A 17,320-nucleotide genomic window follows, 5' to 3' on the forward strand; every position below is an offset into this window, starting at 1 on the left:
GTAAGATCTCGTCTGTCCATTCCCTTTCAATGTCCGCAGTGGTGAAAGTGACGCTCTGTGGGATGCTGTTGACGCTCACGCAGTTTAACAAACTTTTTCTCCCTCAAACCATTCCGCATCGAATTGTTCCCTGCAGACTTGCACCTCCGCAATCGACGCGACGCGCAACATGCGTCGCAAAAAGCCCCGCATCGCCGCTGTCCGTGCTAGGTGTCCACTCAAGAAGAAATGGCCAACCAACCGGTAAGTGCACAAACCGATCCTGCTTGGCTCAAATCTATTGATCTCTAAATTGTTGCTAGGAGTGTCTTGCTCGAACAGTATCTAGCCGGGACTGGTGAGTTATGTGATAGCTGGGGCATGGGGGCCGACGTTGCATTGTCAGCGGCTGGAGAACAACGTTAATTGACCAATAAGCTCGCCAACGAATACACCCTTGCCATTACTTTACATTGGGCTGGACCACCGACCCGACATAATGGGTTGGCCCGTCCGCATTATGGAGCTGTTTTTTTTTTTTTTTTTTTTTTTTTTTTTTTTTGCCGTACCAATGACACACCGTAGCGCCCAATATTACCTCTGTGCATAAGCTAGGCCAACCTTCTCAACCAGAACTCAAACACCTCAAAATGGAAAAGATGATAATAATCGTGCCCATAGCCGACGACAACATGGCCGCCGTTTTGGGCCTTCTTGGCGATGATAGAGGCTGGAACTTCAAACTTGCACAGGCGAATCTAGGAGGTTGTATGTGTTTAAATCGTACTTCATATTGGTGTAACATTTATGGATGATGCAGGAGGCTTACAGTTACAAGGCCCGCTTGTTTTGAGGTCGAAGTAGGCAGGATTGAGGCTGGGACGAACAAGGTATGACCAAAAGGTTTTGCGTGCTGAGTGACCAAGCTGTAGCGTCAGACACAACTCTCAAACTCATTACTGCATAGACCGTAATTTAAATGGAAAAGCTCCTCTCTCATACGTTGATTAATAAACTCGAATTCCTAAGTATTGCTATCTTGGCATTTTTCGGCCCACTGAATGATTGCTGGTTTTTCGACTTTTTGCTCTTAAATTGACGCTGCTCCGAGAGTGCTCTCTGCAAACTCCACCTCAGGGAGGGCGTCCTCGTCGCTTAGGAGCGTGGACTTGGCGACGGGTTAGGGTTAGGGTTAGAACCTTAAAAAAACAACTCGGTATTGTTGTATTTCTTAGCCGTCCCTATATGGATCCTGCCACACTCAAGGCAGCGCAGGGCTTGCCGAAGGATGTTGCGAGGCGAGAAAGAAATCGTGGTGCTTGTGTAGCAACGGCAACCAACTGGGGGCCTGGTGGCTGACCGGGTTTGTTTCTCCCTGGATTGTAAATCTGATGCCTCCTATTGCACCAGTTTTCCATAAAGACACAAGAACCTTCCAAATTCGTCAAATTGTCCCCAACGTGGGACAATTTCAAACTAAATATGGGTGGATGACTCATTAAACAGAAATGGAGCCATCGGATGCGCATTATCCTTACGCCTGTGGTAAGTACGACAAGAAATTTGCCACGAAAGGCAACCTGCACAACCACTCCAAGACTCACGATGCAACGAGATATTTTTGCCCGCTCGACAGCGGCAAGCGGTCGTACTCCAACACGAATAACCTAAATGTGATAAAATTATATTGGTTTCGGATTTAATCTGCGCCATGGATACTTATTAATATTATGCCGGTCATCAAATCGACACCTCGAAAAAAAAAAATGCAGATGCCATCATGGGTCTCATTGGCAAAGTCAACTCTCCGAGCCTCCTCAGCAAGGCCGAGAAGAAGCTATGCGCCTGGTGTTTCAAAAACTGCTGACTTGTCCCCCGCACTCCGGGCCCAGGATCTACGTACTAGTAGTACTTTCGACTTTTTCCATACCCCTCTTCGACCCACCTCCAACTCTTCTTTACTTTCGACTTTTCTTTCTTCCTCGTCGACCTACTTTCACCCCCCTCGGTACTTTCGACTTTTTTTGGTTCCCCCTCTTCGACCCACCTTCAATTAGTTTTCTTCTTTACTTTCGACTTTTTTCATTCCCTCCCTGTCACCGTGCTTTAACGTGTGGGCCTCCGTCAGCACAACTGTTTATAATAAAAGCACCAAGTACCTGGATTATTTTTCGTTCAAATTACTACCAAATTTGGAAAAGGTGCTGCCAGCTCCATATCCCCACGCACTAGTCATCCTTTGCGGATTCAGCTTATTTTTCGGAGTTTTTGTTGAAGTCGTTCGTGCAGGATCAAATATGAGGTTGGAGGGCCAGGCTCAATCATCAAGCACTGCCCCCGTTAGGACCGATGTTTCCCTTTGCACCTGCTGAAAATACAGTTGACCTTGAAGCCTTTCCCATCACACTTCACACATGATGCTTTGGTGGAAACATATTTCCACCCACAGCATTTCTCACACCCATATCCCGCGTACTCCCCGACCCCTCCGCAAAATCCACAGTCAGTTCCACAGCTACACTTTTCTACTTTTTGTTCTGAGACCTGTCCGGCATGGTCATTTGTAGATCGCCCGCAATAATGGCATTGCTCCATGCTTTGTGGGTGGTAATACGGCGGTGTTAACGGCAAGGCAAAAAAAAAGAAAAAGAAAGAAAAAAAAAAAGAATCAGATGAGTCAACAGTCATACCTTTCTTAAGTGTGGCAAGCGGTATGCTCACTGAAATTATTGATAGATGGCCGCTGTGTGGTGGGCCACAGTGTTATGTTGAAGAGTGGATGGAGGTTCTTTTCGGGGTTTGTTTTCCACAGAAACAAAAGATTGCTGTTGTTAAATTTTAACGAGGATGAAAATCAAAACTGAAGTCTTCAGAGATTCGTGGAAAGAAAACTCAGCAGATTTATAAAGCTTCAGCGTAGCGATAGCAATGATAAAGTTAAAACCAGCCATTTAAAACCTGCTGGGGTATTTAAGATTGCAGGCCAGGATGCCTGCTGCTTAGCATAAGCTTAACACAGGGAACCCGAGAGATACGAGGAGCTTATAAAACAAGCTTGCAGGATAAAGCACTGGCATAGTCAAGTAAGAGTACTGCCGTTATTCCAACAAGCATGCCACCGCAAACGTCCACCTCTACTGCCATTCTCGGGTCCAAGGTCAAGCCGTGGCTCCCCTCTTTGAAATACCAAATGTGATTTCCAGGAGGATCTGCCATGATGTGTGACGGCGGCCCCCAACAACCATACCCTCCCGCTCGAGGATGGATCGGGCGGAAGACCTCGGTAAGTCTTGGCAAAATCTTGCAAGCTCCTCTCCACGGCGGGGGGTGGAGTGGGTACACGGGTAGAAAATGAATGAAATTTGTGTTGCAGTCGGTGTATGTTAGTAGTGGTGATGGGGCATGGAGTGTTATTGCGACGGCTGGAAAATGTGATTAATTGGAAAAGATGTTCCAACGAGAACACACCCCACCCTGGTAGGCTTAATCTGGCTACATTTGGCAAGCAGCAGAAGTCGACGCATTACCATAGGAACGACAGAGTTATCTAGATGGGCCATCCGGTCCACGGCCAAGGCTGTAATATCTGCGTATCACCTTGGTTGCATATCTTAATTCCTCTAATCCTTCCAGTAAGGTCAAGGCCCGGCTCCAGGGGCCCGTCTCCAGGGAACATGAGGCTTCCCCGGCACCCCAAGAATCTCAACTACATTGTTCACGATCAATGGGGAAGAGCACCCACCAAGGGACCTGCTCGCTCGTCTAACCCGAAGCACAAGGATCCTCAGCGCATACTACCCGACGAGGCGGTTGTTCATAACGATCCGGCGGCTGGTCAAGCCACTGCGGTTGGTAAATTGCTCCGCTCACAATCGGATACAATGGTATCTGGTCTGGGAAACCCTCGACCCTCGGGCCCAGCAAACCGGTTGCACATATATGGAAGCAACCCTGCAAATAACCCAATCAGTAACATGCGTCCCAATTACAGACAGACCTACATGGATCGATTCCGCAGTCTAGTCTAAGCCCTACAAGCAGATTTCGGTGGTCATCGTCTCGTCCAACCTCTTCGTATCCTTAGGTTGACACATCATCTCCACAATTTGAGTAGCTATCGACTAGGCAAAGACAAGGATTGACTGACAGATGTTCTGAGCCGCAAAAAAGCAGCAAAGCCCCTACAAGCCACTTCGGGAAAGGTGCCTGCTGCGTAGAAAAAAGTACCGCCTAAACCAGGGGTTATTTGTATGGTGGGTGGATCAGGAAGCTGTCTAGGGTACAAAAGAGTCCCACAAGAGTATAAAACTCTTGTGGAACGGCTGGCTAGGGCAGGTGCTGGGATGATTTCTTATGTCAGTCTCTTTCATCTGTCTTGTGGCGAACAGGCATCAAATACTTTTTCTACTTTTGTCCGATCTAGAATCCAAAGCACAAATGCCCGACGGAAGCGGTCCACCTTGTGCTGTTGAATGTCACAAATGTTGGATTTTTTCACTGTGCTCCACACCGAAGCATCGATACCTTTAAATATCTCGATTTTTATTTGCGTTTTAGAAATCAGACCTCGACCTCTAGCAACTACGATCTATCCTAGGCTTATCAGATCTTCAATTCTACAAGCCAAATCCCCGACGCTCTGACCACAAAGCCAGGTCACGAGGATGGCAAGCACCTTTGCCACCCTGATTGGGGGGAGAGCTGCAGCCGGAACTACCTTGGAAGATCTCATAGCGACAGTTGCTCCTGGGCTCTCCTTTCCCTCATACATCCAGGGCTGGCTTCGGTTTGACATCAGCCACGTAATAGGGCTACTGTCGCTTTTCAGCGCTATGTTGCATGTGATCGAGCTAATTAAGCGCATACTGCTTGCAACGTGCGCAGTTCTTATCCCGTTTGTAACCGCGTCAGCCTCTGTACCTGCCAACGACCAACTCAATGAAGACGTCGTTTCTTATCTCCAGAACTTGTCTGCGCCAGGAACTCGCATTGTCACCGCACACACCGAAACCATTGATGTTCACAAAACTCAGTTTTGGAATAAAAAAAGCACAAGGGATGATTCAAAAACAGGGGAGAGTCAGCCCGTCGCCTACACGCCCACTTTTGGCAGCAGCTGGCATTGGCACGGTGGCAGTCTTCTGGTCATTCGCCGGGCTTCTGCGAAATCCTACGGGCCTATGAATAGCGGAACGCCGGATCAATACGCGACGACTCCAAACGGAAAAGAGCCACTGCTCATCCTTTGCTTAGGTCGTTCCTTGAAACCCATCTACGGATTTCTGGACGCATGCCGTGAGCACCGGAAAAACCAGCGCAAAGGCTTCGTTAGTGTCCATACCCGACAGTCCGAAATTGGTCCAACATGGTGGAACACAAATATCCTTAAGCCGAAAAGAGACATCAATACGATATATTTGAATGAGGAAAAAAAGCGTAACTTGATGAGCGATATCGAAGAATATCTAAAAGCCGATACCCAAAAGTATTACCAGCAATGCGGCATACCCTATCGACGAGGCTATCTACTTCACGGACCTCCTGGTACCGGAAAATCCTCTCTTGGTCTGGCTTTGGCGAGCTATTTTAACGTCGATATGTACATTTTCGAGCTTGCCAGCATTCGCAGTGACGAAGAACTGAAAACTCTTTTCTCACTACTGCCGCGACGGTGTATTGTCTTGTTGGAAGATATTGACGCCGTTGGACTTCAAAATCGGAAAAGATTGGCGATAGATTGCAATGGGCCTTTGGAAGATTCGAGTGATGAAGACGAGCGGCCGAACGGGTTTCAAAAACGGTCCGCATGTTCGCTTTCTGGGCTGCTAAACGCGATCGACGGTGTGGCAAGTCCTGAGGGCCGTATTATTATCATGACGACAAACGCGGTTGAGAGAATAGATCCAGCGTTGATCCGGGATGGAAGAATTGATCTAAGAGTCTACCTCGGGAATGTTGACGTGCAATCGGCAAAGTCAATGTTTCTAGCCATGTACAAACATGGAACCATGGCCACATGCAGCAACGCAAAGAACGACCCTAACAGCATGCTCAGCAACATCGGCCGCCAAACCATTAATTGCGCTACTCATTATTCGGAAAAAGACGTTGTCTTGAGTTTGGCGCATGTGTTTTCTCAGCAGATACCGAATGATCACGTCTCGCCCGCCAAGCTCCAAGGGTACCTCCTTAAACACAAGAATGATCCAACCGCGGCGGTGGACAATTTGGAGGGATTTTTGAAAGAATGCAAAAAATGAAGCGGGAAGCATCCGCGCCAACATCTTTACCGGATGGTCAAAGTAGCGCTCCTGAAGCTATGCCAATTTGCAGCAGAAGAGGGCAAACTTCCCAAGTTATCCTTGGCCGGCAATATTATATTTTCTGGGGAAAGACACATACAAGTCTCGCAGCACCGCACCGCAATGCAAACGCACCAACCCTCCCTTTACACCCCGGGTCCCTCACGTCACCTGAACCAAATACATCGAAGACAATCACAGTTGTGCCATGGAACTCAAAGTTCAGGGATCACTCTGAAGCGGCGGGTGCTCTCGGTGCAGGTTGGTGATGAGAACAAAGTCACAATGGAATCTAGGCAGACAGATGGATCACAATCGTTGTAATTAATGAACAAACATGTAATAGTTTGCGTGACACCAACCACATAATATTGGCACCGTGAGCTGTCTTGAAAGTTCTTGTCCATGGTGATGCCATGAGGCAACACTTCAGTATGTTGCTCGCCTCTCAACCAGCATGGCACCACAAATATCTCTGGCGTTTGCGGCGCAAACTTCTCCTGACACTGCCATTCTCCGGTCCAGTCACACATTCGCCATCTAAGTATCTTGAGCCTGCAGAAATCGTCGAGCCGTTAGCCTTGGTCTTTCTGGCTCCTCCATCCCTTGATACGCAACGCGTGAAGCGCGCCGCGCCCCATAAGTTGATATACACGCCTTTCCCCACGACACAGGACACACGCCCGACCACTGTTCTTTACCCCTACTTCGTCAGTACCTTGAGGAGGGACAGCACCGGCATGGACATCGAGTATAATCCATCTCCTACTAGGTGTGAACCTTTGGCGGCGCAAAATTATTTCGGGCATCACACAGGAATCAAGGGGTAAATGCGCCCTTTCTACACTGCAACAACACGAAAAACGGAATTAGTGAGTGCTTTCTGACGATTTTTGGTGTCGTGCCTGAAAAGAAAACGCAGCCAGGCATGAAAGGAAAGAAAAAAGAGGCCAGATCGTAAAGAGTACAAAGGAAGCAGCCGGAGGTAAGAGAATATAACAAAAGGATCGGTGCTATTGCAGTGCTTGGTCCGTTCCTTAGGTTGAGTGTCTGTCAGCCGAGGCGTCAGCCTTGCTTAGGCTACTCTCGTTTCTCACAAGCCCAGGGTTCTCGATACATACGGAGCTTCTCAGGCGCATTGCATCTAAAAGACGATGGGCGCATGACGGTAACCTGGATCCAAGCCCTCATTTGCTAGCTGATTTTGCACCGGAAGTGGGACGAATATTCGGCAATGTGCTCCGGTTTGATAGCACTCTCCATGAGCTTGTTCGAGAAGGCGTTACGCTCATGGATCGGACCAACAACCTGGTCACTCTGGATAGCGCCATTAGGGACACAGTAGTTATAAAGATGGAAGCCGTCGAGCTTGCTGCCTGGAAACGCCAGGCTCTCATCGTAGCTTGCCTCGCTGTTCCACATAAATACCTCCAACCTGGCACGTAAGTAAGTCTTGCCCTGTGCCTTCTACTACTATATCTAACAACTCCCTCAGGACTGGTCAACAACGCGAGTTTCTCATGGCATGTCTCAGAAACACCACGGAGGCTGTCCATGCCAATGGCTTCGATAAATTATCAATTCCAACACGTACGACTGTAGCTTTATGTCTTGTGGAAGCCTCTCGATTCCCTTCATTGGTCTGGAAACGTTGCTCTATTGCCTGGGCCAGAAAAGTCATGGGAAACTTGCATGATACCTGCATTAACTACAGCATTATACAACGTGAGGTCGTCATCAAGCGATTGGAAGGTCGATCATCCGAAGCTCACACTTCTATCAACCGAATACTTGAAAACCACACCTACATTGCCCATCGCACAAAGGCAGAAGGACGACTGCATACATTATATGGACATGCCAGAATCGAAAGTGCCCTCAACCACTTTCAGGACGCAGATCTATCAGCAGCATCTAGCATGCTTGACCAATGGGAGCCGTTACTAGAACCGCCTTCGTTAGCGGAGCTAGCTGTTCTGTTTCGCCAAAACATTCTCCGTGCCAAAATACAACGTTATCAAGGCCAGTTCACCGATTCCCTTACTTCCCTGGAACGATGCCAGACTATATTCACTCAGCATCATCCCTCGTCCTTGATTCTGGAGGACGATTTGATTACTTTGGCCATTGAACGCGCAGATTCCCTACGGGAGCTTGGCCGTTTCTGCGATGCCGACAAAATATTGAGGGCTACCCTAGCGGAGTCTCATCAATGCATTGCATCCGACAGTCAGCTCCTGTGGTTGTGCTTTGCTGAAGTTTGTTTTGCCCAAGATCGGCTTGATCAGGCCCAGGGTATTTGTACCAGGGAGTCCGTTAAGTGGACACCAAACAAGATGGTATCTCTAAGGCGATTCATGACCATGGCCAAAATATGCCATCAAAGGGAGGATTGGGATGGTGCCTTCAAATGGTGGACAAAGACGCTGGAAGAACTCAACCGGTTTTCTGAAACGCATAGCCACGCTTCGCTGGTTGTCTGGACTTCGTTAGCAGATGTTCTGAATCATCAAGGCAATATGCCGATCCTGACTCAAACTCGGGATTCGTTAACCAAGCTGGAGGGAGCACTTCGCGACAAGAAGGCGGTTTATTGGATTGCTGGTTTACGAGATTGGAATATGAAAGTCAGTAAAGCTACAGATATCGAGGGTCAGGTCTCGGAAAAGCCGGTATAAATTGGTGTTGGTAGCACCAGATGCATATCAAACTAAGTTAGGTGTGATTTGTCAGCAGTGACGTAGAGTTGTGATTGGAATATAAACACATCGTTACCCCGCTACTAGGGCTCAGCAGTCAACATACCCCGCCTTCCCCTCCCAGTCCCAGTTTGTCTTCAACCATCCTTCTACTGACGCTAATTGCTCTTCCAACACGAACACCGGAAAGGACATATACTTGCCATCATGAGCATTCTTCTCACCAAGTTCACCCGTCAGCAAGTTACGGGTCCTGTACTCAAGGGTGCCACACAACTATACAACAGCAACTACGGAAAATGGGATAAAATATCAGGTTTCGAAGGTTAGCACCTTAAACCTGACAGGGCTTTTAAGCCTGCTAACCTTTCCGACAGGCAACGTCAAGCTGAGCGCGCGTAAGCTCAAAGAGGACTTTTTACCAGAGAACGCTGATGTCGTCTACCACAACGTCACCGTTGATGGAATCCTTGCCGGACATGTCTTCGCCTGCCGCTGGAAGTTCAACAACAAGCAGGTTTGCTGGGTAACCCAGCTAGTCGTAAGCAGGGATCACCGGAACATGGGTCTCGCAAGCTCCCTACTTCGTTCTCTGCGCACAGACGTGGACGATCTCTACGGTATAATGAGCTCTCACCCAGCTGCAGTTACAGCTACCGCGAAGGCTTTTGGATGTGAGCGAAACATCGCCCAGGGTCGAAATAGCACATGCTAACTATAGCCAGCTCACATCGAAAAGATCAGTCTCAGGCTTATCAAGGAGGATGGAGACGCGATCATGAAGGCTTCACCGGTGGCTTATATCAAGGAAGCTACGCTTTGTGGGTCCTTGATCAACGCTGATGACCAAAGTGGTCTTGTGTTAGGTGTTAACACATCATTTTACGTGGACCACACTGAACCATTGGAAGCCCTAAAGACCGTGAGGGAGGATTGGGCTTGGCCCTTTGGAGACCTTCCAGATGGCCACGAGTATCTTCTTATTCTAGAAGGCAGAGGGCTGCGGTCCAGATCTAGATCATCATCTCGTGATCCACCAGGTGTTCTCGGAAGCCTGTAATGTAAAGCGATGGTTCGCAAGCTACAGCGATTATTGTGTTGAATCGACCCACGAGGGCGGTTTGGACGTGGGCGGATTTAAACAGGTGGACAGATTGATGTGTGCAAAATTTCAAGGGTTTTAAGTCCCATAAGTTCTGAGGTTTCTCTCTGTCCGAGTTTTGGTTCCCACGCCTTCCAGGGTGAATCTTTTGTGGTAATTTGACAATCCCGTATCTACAGCAGTGGTCGGATTTGCTTAACCAGGCCATGGAAAAGCATGGCATTTCTATTCGATGCAATCCCGAGGAAACTCGATCCATGCTGCTCAAACACGGGTTTGACAACAAATAATACCTCTGCAGGGCACTTTAAGGGAGCTAGCTGCTGTGCAAATGACAGTTCCAGGCCGTACCTGAAAACCAATTACAATGTGAAGACCCATCCCACTCGGTGAGTGTAGATATTCGGATCCAATTGGTTCCCACGGTGACTTGTAAGCTGTGCGTATGATTGAGAAAGACAAGTTCTTGAAAAAGCCGTCAGCATGGACAGGGCATTTATGTCCGTGAGCTCAGGAACAGGCAAAGGTATGTTCTCGTTGGAACATCTTGGCAGGGCCTCGAGCTCTCGCGCGCTACTGACCAGTCATTCCCGTAACGCCGACACTTTCGCAACTGCACACGTATATTCGGGGAAAGGAACAGGGATCCAGCTCCAGGCTAGGCCTTCAGACGCTTCGCCGGGATTTGGAGGCATCAATCATGAAACAAAGGTGGCTGAGGCAGACACTTGCCACGGAGAGTTTCGCCTTTTCGGGAAACACGGTTGATTCCTGCAGCTCCTTCGCCTCGACATATGGGGATTCAATGGACATCGACGACTTCACATTGCCTCCCGACTTGCTCGATACAGACCCCTCTGTTAACTCGTTTGAGCCTCCCGTGGCGGTCCAAAGGCGTACTCCGCCGTCGCTATTCGCAGCAACGTCGCCGATAACGAGGACAACGACGACAATAATGGCGACGAGGCAGGTCGGCCAATCAACAACACCAAACAGAAAACATACGCGGGCCTCAGCAGACGGTGTGAAAAACAAAAAGTCGATGCGAGTGTCGCTGGTTATGTGGCCACGCCACTGTCCCGCCTAAGAGACGTCCAGCGACGCCTCGCGCCAATGCTGCCCCCCGACCCTGGCCGCCCTGCGCATTCGCGAGATCGTCGACTCCAGTGACCACGGCTTGACCCGCTCCTGCTCCTCCGGTTGCAGCGAGGCTGCCGCCACGCGAGAGGGGCTCATCCAGTCTCAGGAACAATTTCGAAAGCGTGCCAGGGGAACAAGATGACTGTCGCCTCGATACGGTGACCTGTGCTGGTGCTTGATGATGTGTACTGTATATATCTTTGAGATTCCCAGCACTTGAAGTTGGGGTTGTTTTGTTTTGGGATAGATTTCGATGCAATGTTGTCCGAGGAACTCAGAGCGTGTGTAAGAAAACTGCAATAAGACGTCTGATGGTGGAGCGTTGGTCCGTGTCTTGCTCAAGGCTGCCGGTGCCGATTCGACATACAGCACGCAAAGCTCGGATATGATGGAGGCAACGGAACGCAGGATGTACTTAGAGTTAGGGTTACTTGACGAGGATTTGACCCGAGAAGGCTTGATTCATGCTGCCAAAGGAACACCACCTTTCAACGGCACAGGACACGGACATAAGAACCTTGGCGCGGATTGCGAGCTATAACCTGCACTATAAATTCTATTTGCTTGGCGTTCAGGGCATAGGATAGCGGATATTCCTTGCAGTCTCTTGGGTCGGCGTTTGCACCCGCGTTGAGGAGTAGTTTTACAATGTTCTGTATACCCATAGGCAGCAGCCGCAAGCGCATTTGGGTTGGGAAATGCTCTCTTTTTAAGGAGGAGTTTCAAAATATCTTTGTGCCCACCTTAAGCAGCATGGTATAGCGGGTCCTCTCGTCATCGATGAAGTTGACATTTGCCCCCGCATCGAGGAGCAGTTGAACGACTCCTTCATGGTCATTCTTTGTTGCAATAATCAACATCCATGTACGACTGCATATTGTGCTCGCATCGTCAACGCCTCTTCTCGATGGGCCTCCTCTATACCCTCTAACGTCGCTTTCAGTGCTAGCCAAGATAACTGTCTTCTTGCCCACGAAAGATTGTCATAAAAGTGGTGCTGCCAATTTGGTCCAGATACGACGTGTTTAGCAACCCCGCTGTTAGCCCCGCCACTGTGCCATTCACAGTGCCTGGCACCCCACCTTTTGCCCATGAAATGTGACCCGATTTGGCTAATTTCAGTGGAGTCCTTATTGTGCGGCTGGGATAGCACGCCAATTCCCCAACATTTTTCTCGGCCTACCATTTGTGAGGATCAGGCCCCTAGACCTACCCTCAGAATCACGACTCGGCTCCACACCGAGCCAGGGATCGGACAAGGATCCACTACCTCCGGATTTAAGCGCGTCTCTTGAGCGCGTCGTCGATTGTAATTTCTCTCTTCTCTTCAGTTTAGAATTTTCGTCGATAGCGCCTAATACACTGAGGTTCTCCAATGTATGCCTGGCCGTGACACCATTTTACTGAAGAACGGATTGTTTGCATTTTGCAGGTCTATAAGTGTACCCTCTCACCGTAAACCCACCCCAACTTTCTGGATTACTGCTTCAATATTTTCTGCACCGCACGTACTGTGCAATGACACCATTGGAACAGTACCAAGATACGCTGAACACATTGCGCATTCTAAACAAGGAACCCAGGCACTTCTACACAGCCGAGCATGTCCCAATGAAGAATAGGGCACCCATGTTCGGTCTCACTACTGTCGACAACAACTCTTGGCTTGTAGGGAAAAGGGCGGAAAAGGATCCAGTTCTTTCGGACCCACATAACCTTTACAGCCAAGACCCTTAGTAACTGTTTTTTTTTTCTTTCAAGATCGCGATATAACTGAATACGATGGGTTGAGGTGATCGAAACAATGATGCTAATGACGGTAACCTGAGGCTGCAAGCTCGCTTGCAGGTTACAGGCATCTCACCGGACCCACTTCCTATTGGTCGGACCTGTATTATGAGGAGCGACAAGTCGATGGAAATGGAAGGATGTTTTTGTACGGGAAATGCAAGTCTTGGTGCAAGGATCAACTTTGGTAAGCGTCCGTTGTTGTTGGTACCCATCACAACCCTCAAGCCATAACCACTAGACGTCCAAAAGATATTTGTGTAGCTCCACACACACTAACAACGTGAAGGGCGTTTAAGCGCCCCGGTGCTTCTCGTGCTGGACATTCGATCCACCCCACCCTTTCGACTTGCTTTCGACTTTTTTCATTCCACCTCTTCGACCCACCTCAAATTCCCTCTGTACTTTCGACTTTTTTCATTCCACCTCTTCGACCCACCTCAAATTCCCTCTGTACTTTCGACTTTTTTCATCCCCGACCCACCTCTACTTCTTCCCTCCTTTCGACATTTATTCTTCTCCCACTTCTACTGGACCTATACTTTTTTTGTTTTTCCGAGTTGCTCGACCCTTTATCCCTACCCCCTGCGCTTTTGTTTATACCATCCCTCACCTTCGACATGGAAAAGCTTCAACAGTTGAGAGATAGATTGAAGCAGTCCCAAGAGGAAGCACAGAGGGCTGTGGATTTAGTAGAAAAGGCGCGGGCGGACGTAAAGGAGGCTGAAGAAGAAGCTGAGAAGGAGAGAAAGAGAGCCGAGGCAAGGGAGGCTGCTTCAAAGTTGCTCCAAGGTGTAGTGGAAACTACAAAGCTTCCCACCTCAAGGCGCTTGAAACACGCAGTGTACAAAACCGCCAAATTTTGGCACGAACTGACAGGATCTCACTCAATCGCTCCGAGCTTCTCGACCATTATCCACCTTCCTCGCTCACTAAACGAGAACGACCTGGACACAATCTTCAAATTCCCAGAAATCTTTTCGAATCAATCGCCTCCCTTAGCCACCCGTCTCAAATTAAATGTCGAATATTCCTTGTGGTTTCTTTTGACACTATCTACTGTCCAAGATTCTACATTGCTTCTCAAATACTGCATCCTAGGTACATCACAGTTTCTGCCCTGAGGGAACTGTTCATTTACTTACCTACTTAACACAGGGCTCACTGTCGACATCTACAATGGAGACATTGTTGGCATGACTGATAAGGCCAAGAGCCTAGAAAAATTAAACCAACCGGAAGAGCCGAACCTCGTGGTAACCCGCAGCCCTATTTCCGAACTCAACTCAAGGAAGCGACAGCTAGTTCCTGAGCCGTCTTCACCCCCTAGGCCTGGTGCTGTCTGCTGGAATACACCACAGGAACCTATCCAGAAGGAGAACGGACAAGTCGCGTTGGCATTACCAGGCCAGCCACGGCACTCGGGGGCATCTGGTGAGCAAACTTCAGTCGGTGTCCTATGCTTGGTTTCTATTTTTAGTTTTCTAATACATGTCGACCAACTGTGAGGAATGTAGCTCACTTACCCAACAACTGGACCGCCTTCTCACCTGGCCGTCCCGAGCCACTATTTCATCAAGGGACTTCCAAGGAGCCTTGTCTTCCACCTATTGCTCCTCGTAAGAGCCCCTGCACCCTCTCTACGCTGATCCGCTTGCAATGCTGACACCACACTCGCTGTCCTTAGGCAACATCGACGCTAGTCGACATGTTTCTGAGCCGTCCCCGCTCCTTGGGTCCGGTTTCGCCAGTTGGGCGACACATCAAAGCAGCTATTCCGATTCTCAAACCATCGATGGGCATACTACACCCGACTCCCATCAATCCGGTGTAACCACAGGCCTAGTCCAGCCAGCTTATATATCGCCAATCTATAAACCAGGTTCCGCTTCCGAGCCAGGATTCCAGCTTGATAGTCCATGTCGGACTCTATCGGGCCGGCCCAGCAGCCCTCGGAAGCGGCAACGGGTCGACCCTTGCGGTCCTAACAGCTGGGCTCCACAGAGAGCCACTCAGCAGGAGAACCGACAACTCGCGGGGGTATTGCCTGGCCACCCACAAGACTCGAAAATATCTGGTGAGTTGGCATGTCGCCCACATCAGTGAAAGCGCTATATTTGCTAACCAGGGTAGACCTGGATGCTCAACGCAGCTATGGGAATATCGCATTCGATATTCAGGCAAATCCATTATCTCGTACCCCCGATCGTAAAGCAATTTTTTATGATATCGAGCCAACGCTGAACAATGCGGATATTGAAGATATACTTGCTGGACGTGCCCCTACGGCTCTTGTGGTTCCGCAAGACAATCAGACTGACGTTTTCATAAGCATCACTGTTTATATAGACCGTCAGCGGTGCGATTCCATTCTTTCCCATCCCAACACCAAGAGGAAATAAACTCTCAGTCATAGGAATATTCTGCGGCCGGTTCGTCGTCTCCTTTTTAGTGCATCCAAGACGCTTTCAAAGCAATATGGAAATAAAATAGGAGACTAGCTTGCTAAATACATTAGGCAGGAACCAATTTTCCCAACTTTTCAATTGTTAGTGGCTTCCCATCTGTGAAAGTCTTGTGTTCCCCCGAGTTTCCAGCATATGCCGTGTTGCCTTTCAACGTTACGCCTGACCTTTCCGCGACAAAAACCCAGCCGGTTGGCCGTAGCGAATCAGATTGCTGTGCCGCTTTAGCTTCGACTAAAACGTGGTTCTCTTGGTCAACAATAAACTCGAGCATCGGTGTCCGGTCGGCAGCCTCCGAGTCCAATATCTCCAGTGCAATCTGGTTTTGTAGCCCCTTATCCTCCACCAATTTGCAGAATTCTTCGAGGAACGCCTGGACGTTCGGCCCAGAAAGCTCCGGGGCACTGCCGCTCTGGAACTCGTAGGGGCGCAGAGAGCCATCTCTCACTGCGTAGGTGTGTCCATGAAGATTCGTGCCGCGCAGGTCTTCAATACGTGTAGGTTTAGCCCAGCGGCGAACAGGTGGGACCTTGTAGCTGGTTCCGAGCAGGATAGTGTCGTCGGGGATGGGATGGTGGCTGTGGAGCAGGTGCACGCCAAATTGACCTTCCATACTATGCAGAACAAACAGGTTGCCAAGGAGTATCAGACGTTCTCGATCGACGTCTCCTTGCTCTGAAATATCCGGGAGAGCGTTGTATCTGGTTCTGGTTAGTTAATGATTGATGACGTAGAGGAACGTAATACCTACATCGACGTAGCATTACGGAATTCGTCGTCACCTAAAGTAGAGCGCAGTAGAGCGCAATCTCCACGAAGAGCTACCGCCATTCTCTCGACTCGCTACCAATGATGTTTGAACTGGAATGTTCTTGGTGAATTTTCTAGGACGGGAGGGAATGAGGTAACGATAGCCGCCTTAAGAATTCGAACACAAAAAACCGAAAACAAGAAAAACCCCACCCTTCGGGTAATCAAGGCATTGGACATGTGACTAAAACTCCGAAGTTTAGACCCCGCATATGGCGACGACGCGAGCTAGCACCCACGCTAAGTCGGTCAAAGGGCCGAAGCCCCCGAAAACATCTCTGGTCGAAGGCTCATGTGACGAGCGCTTTTAAATTACATTTTAGGAACCTAAAAAACTGCGGAATTTTCGGGAACATCGTAAATCTTTGGAATGCGCGATAGAAAGTAGAGATAGGGTTGCGCCACAAGATATAACCACAGTTGGATACAATTTCAAAATTTGGCCGAAACCCAATCGAGACAGCGCCATCCAGCTCAACTCCACAAGAGCGGTGGCGGGGTTTGGTTCGTCAATATGCCGCACGACTCAAATACTGATCAATTGGCAGACCGGGACAGGGAGAGCAACCTTACATGGAACGCACGTGTGAAGACGCCCGCGAGGAAGGCTTTCCACACGGCCTCGCTCAATTCTGAACCTACGCTCCACCATGTCAAACTGTATAGTTGTATGTACCTTACACCGCTATCGTATTTTAGTGTCTGTCTGTGTTGGCGTTGGCAGGTTTGAGGGAGAACGAAACAAGAACAGGCGGAAAATATGTACTTGACAATCGCGACTGTGTTCCTTCTCTAGGTTTGCGTCCAAAACTTGGATGACCTCCACCGTACAGCTGTTGTAGAAGTCTTTGCCTTCGCCCTGCAGGCTCTACGCACTGTGCCACCCCGCTACTGTGGCAAGACGCGGCGGGATGTGCTGGCCAAAATCTCGGCTTATCTGCAGCCAATCGTCTTCTATTTACCGAAATGCTACTTTGGCAAGTACCCCAACTAGAACAAAATTGACAACAAAAACTAACTGGATTCCACTGCCGC

At 49.1% G+C, this 17,320-nt stretch overlaps 8 protein-coding genes across 8 annotated transcripts; 7 read left to right on the plus strand and 1 right to left on the minus strand.

Annotated features, from left to right (window-relative positions):
- Positions 1-629: 629 nt before the first annotated feature.
- PpBr36_11324 (uncharacterized protein) lies at positions 630-875 on the plus strand (the record flags this gene model as incomplete). The annotated part of the gene is made up of 2 exons (XM_029898426.1): positions 630-747; positions 811-875. The coding sequence occupies 2 exons, from the start codon at positions 630-632 to the stop codon at positions 873-875; spliced, it is 183 nt and encodes a 60-aa protein (XP_029743164.1).
- Positions 876-1,487: 612 nt separating this feature from the next.
- PpBr36_11325 (uncharacterized protein) lies at positions 1,488-1,846 on the plus strand (the record flags this gene model as incomplete). The annotated part of the gene is made up of 2 exons (XM_029898427.1): positions 1,488-1,524; positions 1,752-1,846. 2 exons carry the CDS (start codon positions 1,488-1,490, stop codon positions 1,844-1,846), a joined length of 132 nt encoding a protein of 43 aa, XP_029743168.1.
- Positions 1,847-3,240: 1,394 nt separating this feature from the next.
- PpBr36_11326 (uncharacterized protein) lies at positions 3,241-4,007 on the plus strand (the record flags this gene model as incomplete). Its single annotated transcript, XM_029898428.1, has 2 exons — positions 3,241-3,262; positions 3,613-4,007. 2 exons carry the CDS (start codon positions 3,241-3,243, stop codon positions 4,005-4,007), a joined length of 417 nt encoding a protein of 138 aa, XP_029743170.1.
- Positions 4,008-4,811: 804 nt separating this feature from the next.
- On the plus strand, positions 4,812-6,239 carry PpBr36_11327 (uncharacterized protein; the record flags this gene model as incomplete). The annotated part of the gene is made up of 2 exons (XM_029898429.1): positions 4,812-5,232; positions 5,335-6,239. 2 exons carry the CDS (start codon positions 4,812-4,814, stop codon positions 6,237-6,239), a joined length of 1,326 nt encoding a protein of 441 aa, XP_029743169.1.
- Positions 6,240-7,322: 1,083 nt separating this feature from the next.
- Positions 7,323-10,040, plus strand: PpBr36_11328 (uncharacterized protein; the record flags this gene model as incomplete). Its single annotated transcript, XM_029898430.1, has 5 exons — positions 7,323-7,723; positions 7,777-7,871; positions 9,171-9,305; positions 9,358-9,654; positions 9,706-10,040. Coding segments are annotated over 5 exons (1,263 nt in total), but the record flags the coding sequence as incomplete, so codon positions are not given.
- Positions 10,041-10,565: 525 nt separating this feature from the next.
- Positions 10,566-14,844, plus strand: PpBr36_11329 (uncharacterized protein; the record flags this gene model as incomplete). The annotated part of the gene is made up of 4 exons (XM_029898431.1): positions 10,566-10,608; positions 14,169-14,444; positions 14,528-14,629; positions 14,783-14,844. 4 exons carry the CDS (start codon positions 10,566-10,568, stop codon positions 14,842-14,844), a joined length of 483 nt encoding a protein of 160 aa, XP_029743166.1.
- A 680-nt stretch (positions 14,845-15,524) lies between these two features.
- PpBr36_11330 (uncharacterized protein) lies at positions 15,525-16,306 on the minus strand (the record flags this gene model as incomplete). The annotated part of the gene is made up of 2 exons (XM_029898432.1): positions 15,525-16,176; positions 16,227-16,306. The coding sequence occupies 2 exons, from the start codon at positions 16,304-16,306 to the stop codon at positions 15,525-15,527; spliced, it is 732 nt and encodes a 243-aa protein (XP_029743179.1).
- Positions 16,307-16,799: 493 nt separating this feature from the next.
- On the plus strand, positions 16,800-17,279 carry PpBr36_11331 (uncharacterized protein; the record flags this gene model as incomplete). Its single annotated transcript, XM_029898433.1, has 2 exons — positions 16,800-16,953; positions 17,119-17,279. 2 exons carry the CDS (start codon positions 16,800-16,802, stop codon positions 17,277-17,279), a joined length of 315 nt encoding a protein of 104 aa, XP_029743180.1.
- Between the last annotated feature and the right edge of the window lie 41 nt (positions 17,280-17,320).

Source organism: Pyricularia pennisetigena, assembly GCF_004337985.1.
Source record: "Pyricularia pennisetigena strain Br36 chromosome Unknown Pyricularia_pennisetigena_Br36_Scf_24, whole genome shotgun sequence".
NCBI classification, from domain to species: domain Eukaryota; kingdom Fungi; phylum Ascomycota; class Sordariomycetes; order Magnaporthales; family Pyriculariaceae; genus Pyricularia; species Pyricularia pennisetigena.